Source organism: Meriones unguiculatus, chromosome 10 (genome assembly GCF_030254825.1).
Source record: "Meriones unguiculatus strain TT.TT164.6M chromosome 10, Bangor_MerUng_6.1, whole genome shotgun sequence".
Classification (NCBI taxonomy): Eukaryota; Metazoa; Chordata; class Mammalia; order Rodentia; family Muridae; genus Meriones; species Meriones unguiculatus.
This window is the reverse complement of record NC_083358.1, coordinates 14,293,156-14,306,249: the sequence shown is the minus strand read 5'-3', so window position 1 is coordinate 14,306,249 and position 13,094 is coordinate 14,293,156. Positions and strand designations below refer to the sequence as shown.

Genomic DNA, 13,094 nt, shown 5'->3' with positions numbered 1-13,094 from the left:
GGTGTTCAGTGCTGGCATGTGGCATGGAGCAGTTTGGAGAGACCAGCGCCCAAAGGCAGTGTGGCTGTTTAGAGCAGGCAGATGGAGAGAAACACTTTGGGGCACAGCAGCATGGAGGAAACTGCTAGCTGCATCTGCAGGTGACGGAGATTGGTAGAGACCCCTAAAAGAACCCTCTGACCCTAACTAGCTGGGAGAAGCAAAGTGGTCTGGGCCCACTCTACATACTAATATTTTCTCTCTCCTACTTAAGGTTGGGGTGGGGGGAGGTTGATGAAAGGGAGGTAGAGGCCTAAACATCCCAAATAGAGTAAAGTTTAAAACAGGAATGCCACCAGTGGCTTTCCATTACAAGTTGAGCCCTTGTTGTGTGATGGCAATGGGGGATGCTGAGCCAGGAAACAACTCTGGTGTACTCCTTTTGTTCTACTCCTGTTCAGTGTAGGAAAACCACCAGGATACAAACATTGATCGACTACCTCACTTTGCTTTAGATTTCCCAACAAACATCATCAACTCTGCTTGGCAAGCCAGGAACAATTTATTTTCAAGTGTGTAATCCTTGAATGGATGTTCTCCTCACCAATTGCTAGGGAGGTAACCGTTTTCTTAGTTTGTCTAAATGCCATGGAGCGCGGAGTCCTATTAGTAACTCATTTTCTTGAACAGGGCTTTTTCCCTGGGTATGTTTTGACCCCCACACCCATAGGTTGGGAGCTTGATCTCCAGTGTGCCAGTGTTGGGAGGAGGGGTCATTATCAACCAGGGTCTGTGGGGAGATTTCAGGTGGGTGAAGGTGTGCCCTTGACAGGGGTTATTATGCAGCTGCTTCCTTCTAATTGAGACATTCCCCACTGGAGGAAGCCTCAGGCGGTACAGGAAACTTGTAAGTCTCTGGAAGTTCCTGTTATTTTTAAGGTCTGTAGGTCTTGTCCCAAGGTCACACTTGCAATACTCAATTGCTGATAAGAGATTCTTCAACTGTGCAAGCTGCCGCCAAGTTGTGCAGAAAGCTCTGGGGAGAGGAAGCAGCTATCCCAAGTGACCACCCATGCTAGATGGGCAGTTGTGTGGGATTCCTGTCTCTGAGTCATCTGTGCACCTGTAAAGAAACCTCAGAAGCTCATTGGTTCACTAAGCTAGACCTCCTTAATCTCTTATTAGTGTCCTATATGGAGGGAGTGATAGAAACATGTTTCTGTCTCCCCAAGAAATTGCCCACACAGAGATTAAGGAATTTCTCCTGTGATCCTAGTTAGTTCTTGCATGAGTGCAGGCACTATAAAACCCTGTGCCTGGCTCTGCTTTCTGTCTGGCTTAACACTTGCAATGGGATTATTATTTTTTTTTTTCATATATTCTCTGGCCATGGACATTAACCACATTGTGACACAGTTAGGAAAGCCCTCACTAGAGCCGACCAACATCAGTATAGCACCCATGAGCTGCCCCTCAGCTGTCACCTAAAGCAACCTCTCTGTCTCCATATGCAGCCTTGCTTTAGGGCTTATGTTTCAGTCCTCAAACCGACCATACAAATACTGCGGGAAGGAACAGAGATCAGTATGATTTGCTGTGCAAATGATGTGTGAGTCTGGGAGAAGAGGGAGAGTGGGCATAAGTAATAAAAATGTCTCAGACACCTCTATCTCTAGGAAACAGTCAAGTATGCTGATGGTAATGAAGTTGAACATGGAAGGAGGAGATCAAGAGGAAACTCTCATATGTAGAAGGATAAAACTATACCCAGAGAACAATCCTAACAAATTAGCCAGGGAACCATTACCTTCTCCTTACAAATGTGGACATTCAGGTCAAAGGATGACGAATTATTTGTTCAACATTCTAGGCAAAGTTGGAGTAAGACCCCAGGTCTGCCTAACTCCCAATGGCAGAGAATGTGTGCATGTGTGCATACAAGCTTTTAAAAAATGTATATATTTTTAATCTCTCTCTCTCTGTATGTGTGTTTTTATATACATGTAGTTCCTCCCAAAGGCCAGAGATCTTGTCAGATCACTTAGAGCTAGAGTACAGGAAGTTATAAGGGGCCCAGTGTAGGTTTGGGAATTGAACTCGAGTCCTCTGGAAGAGCAGGAAGTACTCTTAACCACTGAGGCATTCCTCCAGTCCTATGTGCGTGCTTTTAACTTCCTGCCTTTCTAGAAGGAATGACAGGAAAAGAAGTTCATGAAAATTTAAGGGAAAACGTAGAAAGAGAAAATAATGACAGCACAATAAAGCCCTTGAAGTTAAATGCAAAAAATAGATTGTTTTTTTGTTTTGAAAATCTCTGTGTGTGTATGTGTCTGTGTGTCTCTCTGTGTATATGTCTGTGTTAGAGCACACCAAGGCATGATGTATGACCTTTAGAGGTGTGGCCATGACTCAGGTTATAAGCAAGATTAGGATAACACCAAAAGCTAGTTCACAGGGAGAACAAGCCCGCACTCAGGAGCCATCAATCAATGCCACCTCCACCATCCACCGGCATCTTAAATGGTCTCTGTTAACCCAGACCCCCTAGCTCCCTCCCAGACACCCAGACATCTCTGAGCCGTTCATCATTTCTGTTCTTTTCATTTAGAATTTTCGTTTCCCTCCACTATGCTTTCCAGGGTCAACTAAGGCTGAGATACCATCTTTTAAAAATATGATGTGGCACCAGAAAATGATTAAGTTGAGGTACGGACACCCAGCTCACTGCCTGACACAGAACAGGCGTGATCCCGGTGGAATGTGACTCATTCGAGAACTCCTCTGTATTTCCAAAGGAAACCATACTTGTTACTAGCTCTGGATTTACAAGGTGCACATATCTGATGACTGAGAAAGCTAGTGAATCTCAGGTTGAAGTGAAGGAAGGACACGCTCAAGAGATGCATTCTCCCCACACAGTGAATGGGTGATTCCACCTAATGTTGTGGTTGAGCAGACAAATTGAAACAGCTCTAAATTTGCTCACTGTTTTAAACCTATCATACATAAACATTTGCCAATGTAAAGCCCACTGTTGTGTTGTGAAGGTTGTGCCTAAAATAACGCAGCTGTGTATCAGATTTAATAGTAATGTTTTCAAATTGTGTTAACTTATATAGCTCCAAGTCAAGCCTGTGCCTGGATAATGTTTCTCAAGCATGGACTCCCATCTTATAGGTGAGTTATCTTACTGAAAAGCATAAAACTACGGAGATAACATTCAAGTCAAGACAGAGGCTGAGGAACTAATCGAGGAGAACTGGGATGCCACAAGAGAGAGGGGGAGGCTTGACTTCCACGTAGGTGATTTGTTTTGTTTAGATTTCATCATGTAAAAGTTCAGCAGCCTAGGGCAAGCTGGATACCTTCTCTGGGATGTAGGTGAAAGGGGAGCAATAACTTTTACTTCAAAGTGATTTTGAAGATGGAGGTCAAGTACAATAAATCTTTCTGTGGAACGCCTTTTGTAGGACGCAGGGTCATGAAGAAAGTGCTGGGCGGCAATAGTTAGGATGGCAGCGTGGATACTGATGTGTGTTCCTGCTGTCAGTGATGGAGAAGCAGCAATGGAGGAGGACAAGGAAAAAGAGGAGGGGAAAGGTGTGGAAGTAGCGAAGGGGGGAGCTACTAACCTCCCTGTTTCCCACGCTCCATATTTTCCACTGAACACGGGGAATAAACTAGCTTTAAATTTATGGCACATTTTATTGGTGTTGGGATTACAATGCCGTCAAGAATGCATTTCTTTGACAGAGTGCAACACAGTTTCTCTTATTTCCATATCCTAGAAGTTTGTTTCCTCACTTATCTTTGCTGTAATCTTGCTTCCAAGAGTCAGTGCAAAAAAACATGCTAAGAGTATTCAAGAGACAGTCAGCTTCCTGGTATCAGAGAGAGTTGCCTGCTCTAAGGGTTTTCTTACACTTTCAAGGGCACAGGGCATTTCTTGATGAAATGGTGATAGTAAGCACATCACTTTCAACACACATAACAACAACAAAGCACGTGAGAAGGGGGGAATTTTCTTCCAAGGACATAGACAACTGGTATTCAAACCAGGCATGCACGGTCTATGGGGGATAAGCCTGGATAATTCGTTGACAGGAAAATTACCACTTAATTATCATGCCAAACAAATGACATTTTAGAGATAACCCAGACGCTAACCTTTGGCCTCGGCAAACCAAATGTTTATTCTTCTGTTAGGTACACAGGCACATGGCACATCCTTAATGCAAGTTAGAAATTGCGAGGAAACATACCTTCATGACCCCAAGGCTGCACAGCTTGGCTCTGGCTCCAAACTGCCACTTACACTGTGTGTCAGCATCATAAATCTGTCCTGGGAGTTTGTCCGGATATTTATACTGTCCCGTTTGCTTGGGCTCATCCACCAGACAGCCAGCCTGTGGTGTACTGCAGTGATAACACATCCTTATTAACAGCCCTGTTCACCTGTGACCTTTTTGTTTCATAAAGCAGCTCTGTGAGTGCAGTCATGCAGAGGAACATAGAATGTGCTTAGAGAAACAGGCATGTCTTTAGAGGGGGGTGTGTGTGTGTGTGTGTTTATGTTTTAAAGTACGTTTTATTGCAAAGAGTGAGTTCCATCTGAAAGGCTGGAATGCATACAGTCATAAAGAGTTTAACAGGGGGCTACAAGTTCTGGCCATCTAACCAGTGCACATTAGGGTTGTGTAGAAAATGGAAGTGTTAATATGAGTAAAATCTCCCTTCTATAGTCTCATCCAACAAAACTGGATATTTTTATTTTTACTGAGAGCCTACTGTACGGTGAATGTTAGCTTAAGAAATTCAAGCCCTAAATGGGTCAGACACAGAGGATATCTCTCTTCATGGGGTGTTAAATGATACTGTGCTTCTTGAAGGTGATAGGACTGAGAAGAGATAAAGATGTACTTTGTCCTCCCCCCCAAAAATTCTTTACAAACAAAAATAAAGCAATATCTAAAGACTCAAGAGGTTCAGCGTGTGCTGTTACAGGCCTAGAATCCTGGAACTCAGAAAGTGGAACCAGAGGGGTCAGGAGTTTATGGTTATGCTTTATTACATGAGATCTTCAAGGCAATCCAAGGCATACAGAAGAGACCCTGTGCAAAATATAAGAGCACCCCATAAAATAAACTTTAGAATTAGGGGCACGAGGCAGAAAAGGTCCCCTGAGGGGTGCCCAAGTGAGACATGTTGAAAATGTGGGAAGACTGTTTTTAAGAAAATCATCTATATCCCAAATTACTGATATAATCAAACCATGCCATCACTAAGAGGTTAATTAGTATGTGATGTTAAATGCAATTTTGGAGTCAGATACATGGAAGCACTATCAACCATGTATCTGTAATGACTTTGCATAATTCCTGTAAACCTCTTTAACGGTTATGACTCCCATAAGGGTTGCTATGTGACTCAAACAAGGAAATGTAATGTGCTTAACATGGCAGAGGAGACAATGCCAATTGCTGCTATGGCTATCATTACCGCCCAAAACCCTGAACTGCAGCAATGTCATGATGGAAATTTAATCTACACAGAGGGAATCTTGATGCATAATATTGATTGATTCTGTCCTTACGTGAAGTAGAAAAGACAATTTCAATCCCCAAACAGTGAATCTAAAATTAATATGAAAATATATAGGGATGTGCCTTATAATCAATTAGCAACTTATCTATTAGTTTTTTTTTTGTTTTTTTTTTTTTTTTTAACTATGCTTTGGGCATCAGTCAGCTATATTGCTCACATTTAATCTTCCTTGATGATGCACCTCCACAATTCTATGAACATTTCCAGCTAATATATGGTGGCATAGGTATGAACATATCAGGGACACCGATTTGCCATGAAACTTCACTAGAACTGGAGCTACAGGTGTCTGTGAGCTGCCCAACATGGGTGCTGGAAACCAAACTTAGGTCCTCTGCAAAAGTAGTAGGGCACTCTTTAATTGCTGAGCCATCTCTCCAGCCCTGGGTTAATTTTTAAAAGTTAAGCCAAACACTGGGCTCTCCTGAGTCCTACGTGCTGTCAGGTTAGATTAGAATAGTCATACAAAAAAAGGGCTATTTAGGAGTTCCAGAGGTTAAAAAGAGATGCTATGGGTTTTAGGTCTTGGGGTCAGAATGGATCTAAGTGTGAGTCTTGCCTCTGCAGCATGCCAGCTTACGACTGGCCTCTCAGAGACTCAAGTTTCCTCAGCTCTACAGTGGAGACTGAAATAAGACTGCTGAGAGGAAAAAGTAGCATGTATCTTTTAATTTTTAAAGTTATATTTTAACTCGTATATGCCTACGTGTATGTGTTTGCACATGGCAAGCTCTTGAATGCCGCAATGTGTGTGGGCAGGTCGGAGAACAACTTGCAGAAGTGAGTTCTCTCTTTCCACCGTGGAAGTCCCCAGGATGGAATTCGGGAAGTCAGACTTGAGAGCAGGCACATTTGCCTTCTGTGCCACCTTGCCATCCCAGTACAGTGGTAGGTGAAGGAAATCTAACACAGTAGTATGCCTTCAATAGATTTTCAACTATTGCATCATTACAATTATCATCCTGACAGGAACTTTCAGTCTTTCTGTTCATCGGCATACCACAAGACATTTCTGTGGAGTATTTGCTGCTGTTTTCATTTCATTTTGTGTTACTAGAGGTTAAACCTGGTGCTTTATGTATGTTAGGCAAGCACTTTGCTGTTGAGCTCCACCTGCACACCTCCTTTTTACGTTTTCAGGTTGGCCTTGAACTTAGGTTGTAGCCCAGGTAGACCGTTACCTTTCAGTCATTCTGTCTCAGCCTTCCTATCACAATACCTACCCCCTGGCTTAAATATTTGTATCCACACCCACCGAATACTGCTACAGAGCTGGGCACAAACCCCAGGACTTCATCCGTCTTACCTGAGGAATTTCTTTAGATACTGTCGGCTGCAGGAAGACCACGAAAACACCCCGTTGTTTCCGGTCAGCGTGGGCGACATGATGTTACCTTCCGCCTTCCTGCAGGGGTTGCCTTCACCATCATGAACCATGCCAAAGCTGAAACAGAACGGGAAACCACCTGCCGTGAACTCACGTTTCAAGTTACAATGAGAAATATTTGAGCAACTCACTGACACTCAGCAGAGCCAGCTGGGAGACGTCAGTCAATGACAAAGATGACCTACTATGACTATAAACTGCTGTAAAATTTCTGCAGAAAAACTTGAAGAACACTAGAGACTTTGTTATTTATTTATTGGCCCCCAAACCAAAGAATAATCTATCTGTTATATTTGTGAAGGCTACAAAGTCTTAGTCAAGATTTCTTAAGGTTAGGCCAGGAAGATGGCTCAGCAGCTAAAGATACTTATGGCCAAACTAGACTGCTTGAGTTCAATCCCTGGAACACACATGATGGGAGGAAAAAACTGACTCCTACAAGTGACACACACACATGTACCCAGGCATGCATGCACATGCTCACACAAAATAAAATAAAATAATAAATGTTAAAAATATCCTAAACTAACTTAAAGCTTGGATGGCTAATTTCTAAAAATTAGAAATAGCTGATTTCTTTTTCTGTCACCAATCCTGGAGCTATGGTACAGAAGTTCAGAGTAAGGAGGGGGTAGGCACAGAGAAAAGGTATTCATAAATCCTTTATTGATATTTATTAATAAAGTTAATGCCATGTAAATCTTCCCTCCAGAGATGATCAACCGATTAGCTAAACTAATTCAGATTTTAATTGCACCCCCTTATAAAAATAAATAATAGATAATTTTTTTTTTTTTACAGATAATGATAAAAACTGTAAACAGTTTCTGAACACCATTTCTTCTATGCCATTAGAGTAATTCCTTTGCAGAAAATAAGCATGATGGATCTCTTTTAAATGTATAATGTGGGCTGGAAAGATGCCTCCATGTTTATGGGCACTCATTGCTCTTCCAAAGGACTCACATCTGGTTCTCAGCACCCTCATCATCAGGTGGCCCGCAGCAGCCTGTAACCATGGGTCTGGTTTGAAATCCCCTAACCATCATGCACACCTCTCCTAAACGATCTCCTGTCTCTCAGCATACAGAGCAGACATGCCAGATCATATGGTCTTAAGAAGTGGTACAAAGTGCTTCTGTGGCCACCTTTGGAAAAAAACCTCAAGAAACAAAGTTTATTTTGTGATTCTTTTCTTTCCAGAGAGGCAATGGACAGAGAAATTATTTATGTGAATTTATAATGAGTTTAAGTTGTTCTTAATCTGATCATTTAAAGAAATAAAATCTGCCTCTTAGGAGGGCTTTGTTATACGAGGCTCCTGTCTGCCAGCATAGTAGAGTATTAATGATAGTGTCAGGGTTGGCTCTCTCCCATGAGGTGGGTCTCAGATTAGTCCTCTGAGAGACTCCACCCAGCAGCAGATCAAAATGGATGCTGAGACTCACAGTCAAACATTGGGTCGAGCTCAAAAAATCTTGTGTAAATGTGAGGAGCGGGGGTTGGGGGAATAGCAGGATCTGGAGGGGACAGGAACTCCACAAGAAGACCAATAGAGCCAACTAACCAGGGCCCAGGGGGGCTTACGGAGACTGAAGTACCAACCAAGGACCATGAATGGACTGGACCTAGCCCCCTACACAGTTGTGTTGGATGGGCAGGTCAGGCTTCATGTGGGTTTCCTAGTAAGGGGAGCAGGGGCTGTCCCTGGCATGGACTCACTTCCCCTGAAGAGGATGCTCTCAGTCTTGATGCAACTTGATATGCTGGGGTGTGTTATTGTGGGGGTCCCCTTTTATGAAGAGTAGAGAAGGGGGGTAGGATGAAGAGGGAAGGAAAGTGGGACCAGAAAGAGAGGAGATTGGGATGTAAAGTAGATAGATAGATAGATAGATAGATAGATAGATAGATAGATAGATGAGTGCATATATACAAGCAGGAACGGTTCCTATAGAGGAAATGTAATATCATTATATTGTTACCTTTGGAAGGTAGCTCTAACAAATGAGGGTGTTATATCCATATACAGAATTTTGCCTACAATATAGCCATTTTTTTGCTGGTGTTCTTTTTTAATTTATCAAGCAAGTGGAGGGTGGCTGTGTACTGGATAGTTATTGATGAAGTCCCTTGGATTTAGAGGTGGCTGTTCACAAAAGCTTATATATTAATCTCAAAAGACATTAGGTGAAAGCATGTCTGCATTCTCAGCTTTGCCAATTTTTTTTCTTTATGCCTAAGCAGGGAGCTGAGGGAATTTGTTTGGGAGACATTCTTTCTAAATACAGTAAAGCCTGTGAATAAAAAAACAAGAATTTCAAAACGGACATGAAGTGCAGAGAGGAAAGCCATTGTTAAAGAAGGGAAAGCTGCTTAATTAGAGAGCCTCATTAGAATTTTTTGGGGGGAGGTGGCAAAAGAAAACTCAATTTGAATTTAGTTTTGAGTTTCAATTTTTTGCATTTTCAAAAGTACTTTAATTTAGTAGCCTTTTGGGAGATACTTTTTTTTTTCAGCTCATTTTGAAAGTCCTCCCAAATCTCAGCAACTATCTACTTCACCAACTTCATGCCAAAAAAGGCCACATGCCAAGATCTGATCTTGAGAATGTATCTCACTATTGTTCATCGTGTATGCCCATGTGTGTGAACACATACTTGCACACACATTCCTCAAATCCCAGAAGTTCAGCTCTGGTGTGGCTCCTCAGGTGCTATCCACCTTTGTTTTTGAGGGTATGGGGATCCCTCTCATTGGCCTAGAACTCAAGAATTAGCCTAGGCTGGGCAGCCTGGAGGATCTCTTCACCTCTGCTTCTGTCTCCCTCAGCCCTTAGATTATCAGCATACTCCCACAAATGGGGATCTAACTCAGAGCCTCAAGCTTGTCTTACTAAGCTATAGCCCAGTCCCAAAACCCTTGCTTCTCTTGCCTCTGATACCGCTCTCCCATCCTACCTGAAGACTATGTATTGTTTCCTTTAATTAAATGTTAGATTTTGGGTTTAAACAAGTTTTATCTGTAAGCACGAGTGCTAAAATTATCATAGCCCAGTAGTTTGAAATTAGAATTTAGTGAATCATTGCACAAGGGGGTGGGGTTTACACGTTAGCATGATCAGTACAAGGAATCACCCCCTGAGCTGTTCTAGGGGTGAGCTGGTGTAGGCTTGTAATCCTACTCCTTGGAAGGCTGAGGCAGGAGGGTCACAAGCTCAAGGCCAGCCAGAGAAATATACTGAGAGATTGTTGCCACACGCTAAAAGTTAAAATCAAAGGGGGAGAAATAAAATGGATCTATAGTGACTTCACCAAAGCAAAACCGAAAGGAAAATGAAGACCTAGATGAGAATCAGGTAAGTAATGTGCATTTCATTTGCAAACATGAAACTTTAAGTGATGTAACATATGATGTGAAAAGACAGGTCTCAATGAGCAGTCCTTATGGAACTTTGTGGGTGTGTGTGCATGTTTGTGTGTCTGTGTTTGCACATATGATAGGGGTCAGAGGACAACCTTGGGTAGCATTCTTTAGGTACTGCTCACAGTGTCTCTCACTGTCCTAAAATTTTATGAGTAGAGTAGGATGTCTAATCAGTCATTGCCAGGGAGATACTGGTTAGGGTTAGCATTAAGATTAGGGTTAGGTTTAGAGTTAGGATTAGGGTTAGGGAGCTGTCTCCATATTGCTGGCTGTGGTGGTTTGAATAAGTCCTCATAAGCTTATGTATTTGAATGTTTGGTCCCAAGTTGGTGGAGCTGTTTGGGAAGGATTAAGAGATATGGTCTTGTTGGGGGAGGTATACCACTGGGCTCTGAGGCTTCAAAAGCCCATACCAGGCCCAGACTTGCTCTCTCTCTGGTTCTTGACCACCAAACAGAATCTAAACTTTCAGTTCTTGCTCCTGGGCCATGCTTCTCTGCTTCAACTCTCCCTGTCATGTTAATTATGGACTAAGCCTCTGAAATGTTTTCCTTTATGAGTTGCTTTGGTCATGGTGTTTCTTCACAGAAACAGAACAGTAACCAAGACCCCTTGACTACAAGCATGCACCACCATACTTGGCTTTTACTTCATGTGTGTTCTTTGGACCAAACTCATCTCCTTAGGCTTGTGTGGCAAATAGTTTAGCAACTGAGCCTTCTACCAACACCTCAACCATTTTTTTTTTTTTTTGGAGTCCACAGTTTAAGGCTTTATACAAGATAAGTCCCATGAATTTGATTTATATAAATAATAATCCTTAGAGAAAGGACAAAGAATGACTTGACCAGTTTCCATAGCTGTGAATTGAGAAGCCACTCACTTGTGCCCTGACTCATGTGCAATGGTGAAGGCCAGGCCAAGTCCTGTGTCTTCATTGATGGTACAGCTTCTGTACTTACTGCACATCCCACTGATAGGAGCAAATCCTATTGAAAGATGAAGGTCAAATTTTAACACTAATTGGGTACACACATACATAGTTTAGTGGATTAGTACATTTAGGGTGTTTTGCTAAAGAATGTTTATTGTCATAGAGATTTGTATGATTTATCTAAATTTATAGTTAGAGTCGGAGAAATTGATATAATGACAGCTATACCACTGTACAAAGTTAACTTAAGAGTTTCCTTTCTGTCTAAGTGTGGGATATACTTTCTGATTCTTTCCTGACCCTTCTCTGAAGCAAGAAACATAAACATGCCCAGGGAATAAGTATAAATCAAATTCGCTTTTCTCCCATTCACAATCTGGTAAGTGTCCTCATTTTCCAAAGTCACCTCTTTGCAAGAACAGTTATACAATTATTCCCATCATTCCTTGCTTCTATCTTGATCAACTTTGTCACACTTGGATGTCTTTCTTTCCAGCTTTGAGAGCTAATGTCCATCAGAACAAGGTTCTGTGGCCATGTAGGGTTAAATACATACGTGTAAATTCGCTACATCTACCTCAATGCTGAGCCATAAACCCAGCCTGGAAGTCTAATATGCAGGCACACATGTATATCATGGGTGACATCATCACTTAGCATGTCACTTATGCCACATAACAGAGGTAAGGAAGCAGGACTGTAAGTTAGGTGATAGAAGTCATAGAGATGCTAGGTAAGGGGAGGGTCGTGTTTAATGTGTGACTCACAGTGAAAGTGACTTGGTCTCTAGGTGTCTTGCTGACTGCTTCAAGCCTTGTTCCCAGTCCTCCCTAAAGAGCCTGGATATTTGAAAGTCCTGTGTTTTCTAATACATGGTGTTTTCTAAACACTATATATTGTACTGTACTTGTAATGTGTATATATATATATATATATTTCAAAATAGAAGCTGAAGGCTCAGGAAGTTGCTTTGGTCAGCACTGTCCTAGGCTTGGATATTCACAGGGCATATGTGGATGTTTAAGCTCGCGCAATATCCTCCTGAAAGAGAGTGACCTGTGGAGCAGATCAGGGATTGATTCCTGGTGGCATACTTGCTGTTTCCCAGCCTTTGTTTACACTTCTGTCTGCGGTTGTCTCCCCAGGGTAACTTCATTAGACAAAGCTTCACTCATTGGTTTACACACTGTCTGCAACTGTTCTCTTACCAACATAGCTGCTGTGAGCAGTCAACACTCTGAAGAACATAGCATATTTACTGTAGAACCCTCTACAGCAAAGGTTTGCAGACCTTGATGTAAATAACCCAATTCGTTCCAAACAAAAGGTTCAGTTCCTACTATGGGCAATTGAATCTACTTGGAAATACAGCAGACATGTAAAAGATACTGTTCTTATGCTGGGTGTCCTGTAAAAAGTAAAATGGGAACTTGTAAAGAAGGAGTCAAAGAGCTTGCTAAAGAAGGCCCTGCTGATCAGTGACACGGTGAGGTGTGATGACATTCAGCAGTTTTTCCTCGGCTTCCCAGCTATGTGGTCATGGTGCCTACAGAATGACTGAAACACATGTTCAGTCGAATGACTGCTTTTTGCCTCGCTGATCATCAATTGAACAATAAAGAAAAAATACCAATTGATTGATCTATAGACTCTCCATACCACAGTGAATCCAGTGAAGCAGAACAAGTTCACCTTGGAACAAGGAAGCTACTCCATAATTTACCGACTTAAATACAGCCACATGCCTCATAATGACCTCAGACAACA

The 13,094-nt window shown here is 42.1% G+C and overlaps 1 protein-coding gene across 3 annotated transcripts in view; it reads right to left on the bottom strand.

Moving 5' to 3' along the window:
• The window catches only part of Adamts18 (ADAM metallopeptidase with thrombospondin type 1 motif 18), a 153,520-nt gene that overhangs the window by 70,384 nt on the left and 70,042 nt on the right, over positions 1-13,094 (bottom strand). For all 3 annotated transcript variants that reach the window (XR_009594536.1, XM_060391926.1, XM_021632110.2), the window contains 3 exons: positions 11,277-11,382; positions 6,890-7,027; positions 4,242-4,395 (listed from right to left, as the gene is read on the bottom strand). Coding sequence is in view for 2 of the 3 variants with exons in the window: in XM_060391926.1 (XP_060247909.1) it covers positions 4,242-4,395; positions 6,890-7,027; positions 11,277-11,382 (398 nt within the window). In the remaining variant the exon portion in view is untranslated. The remainder of the gene's footprint in view (positions 1-4,241; positions 4,396-6,889; positions 7,028-11,276; positions 11,383-13,094) is intronic.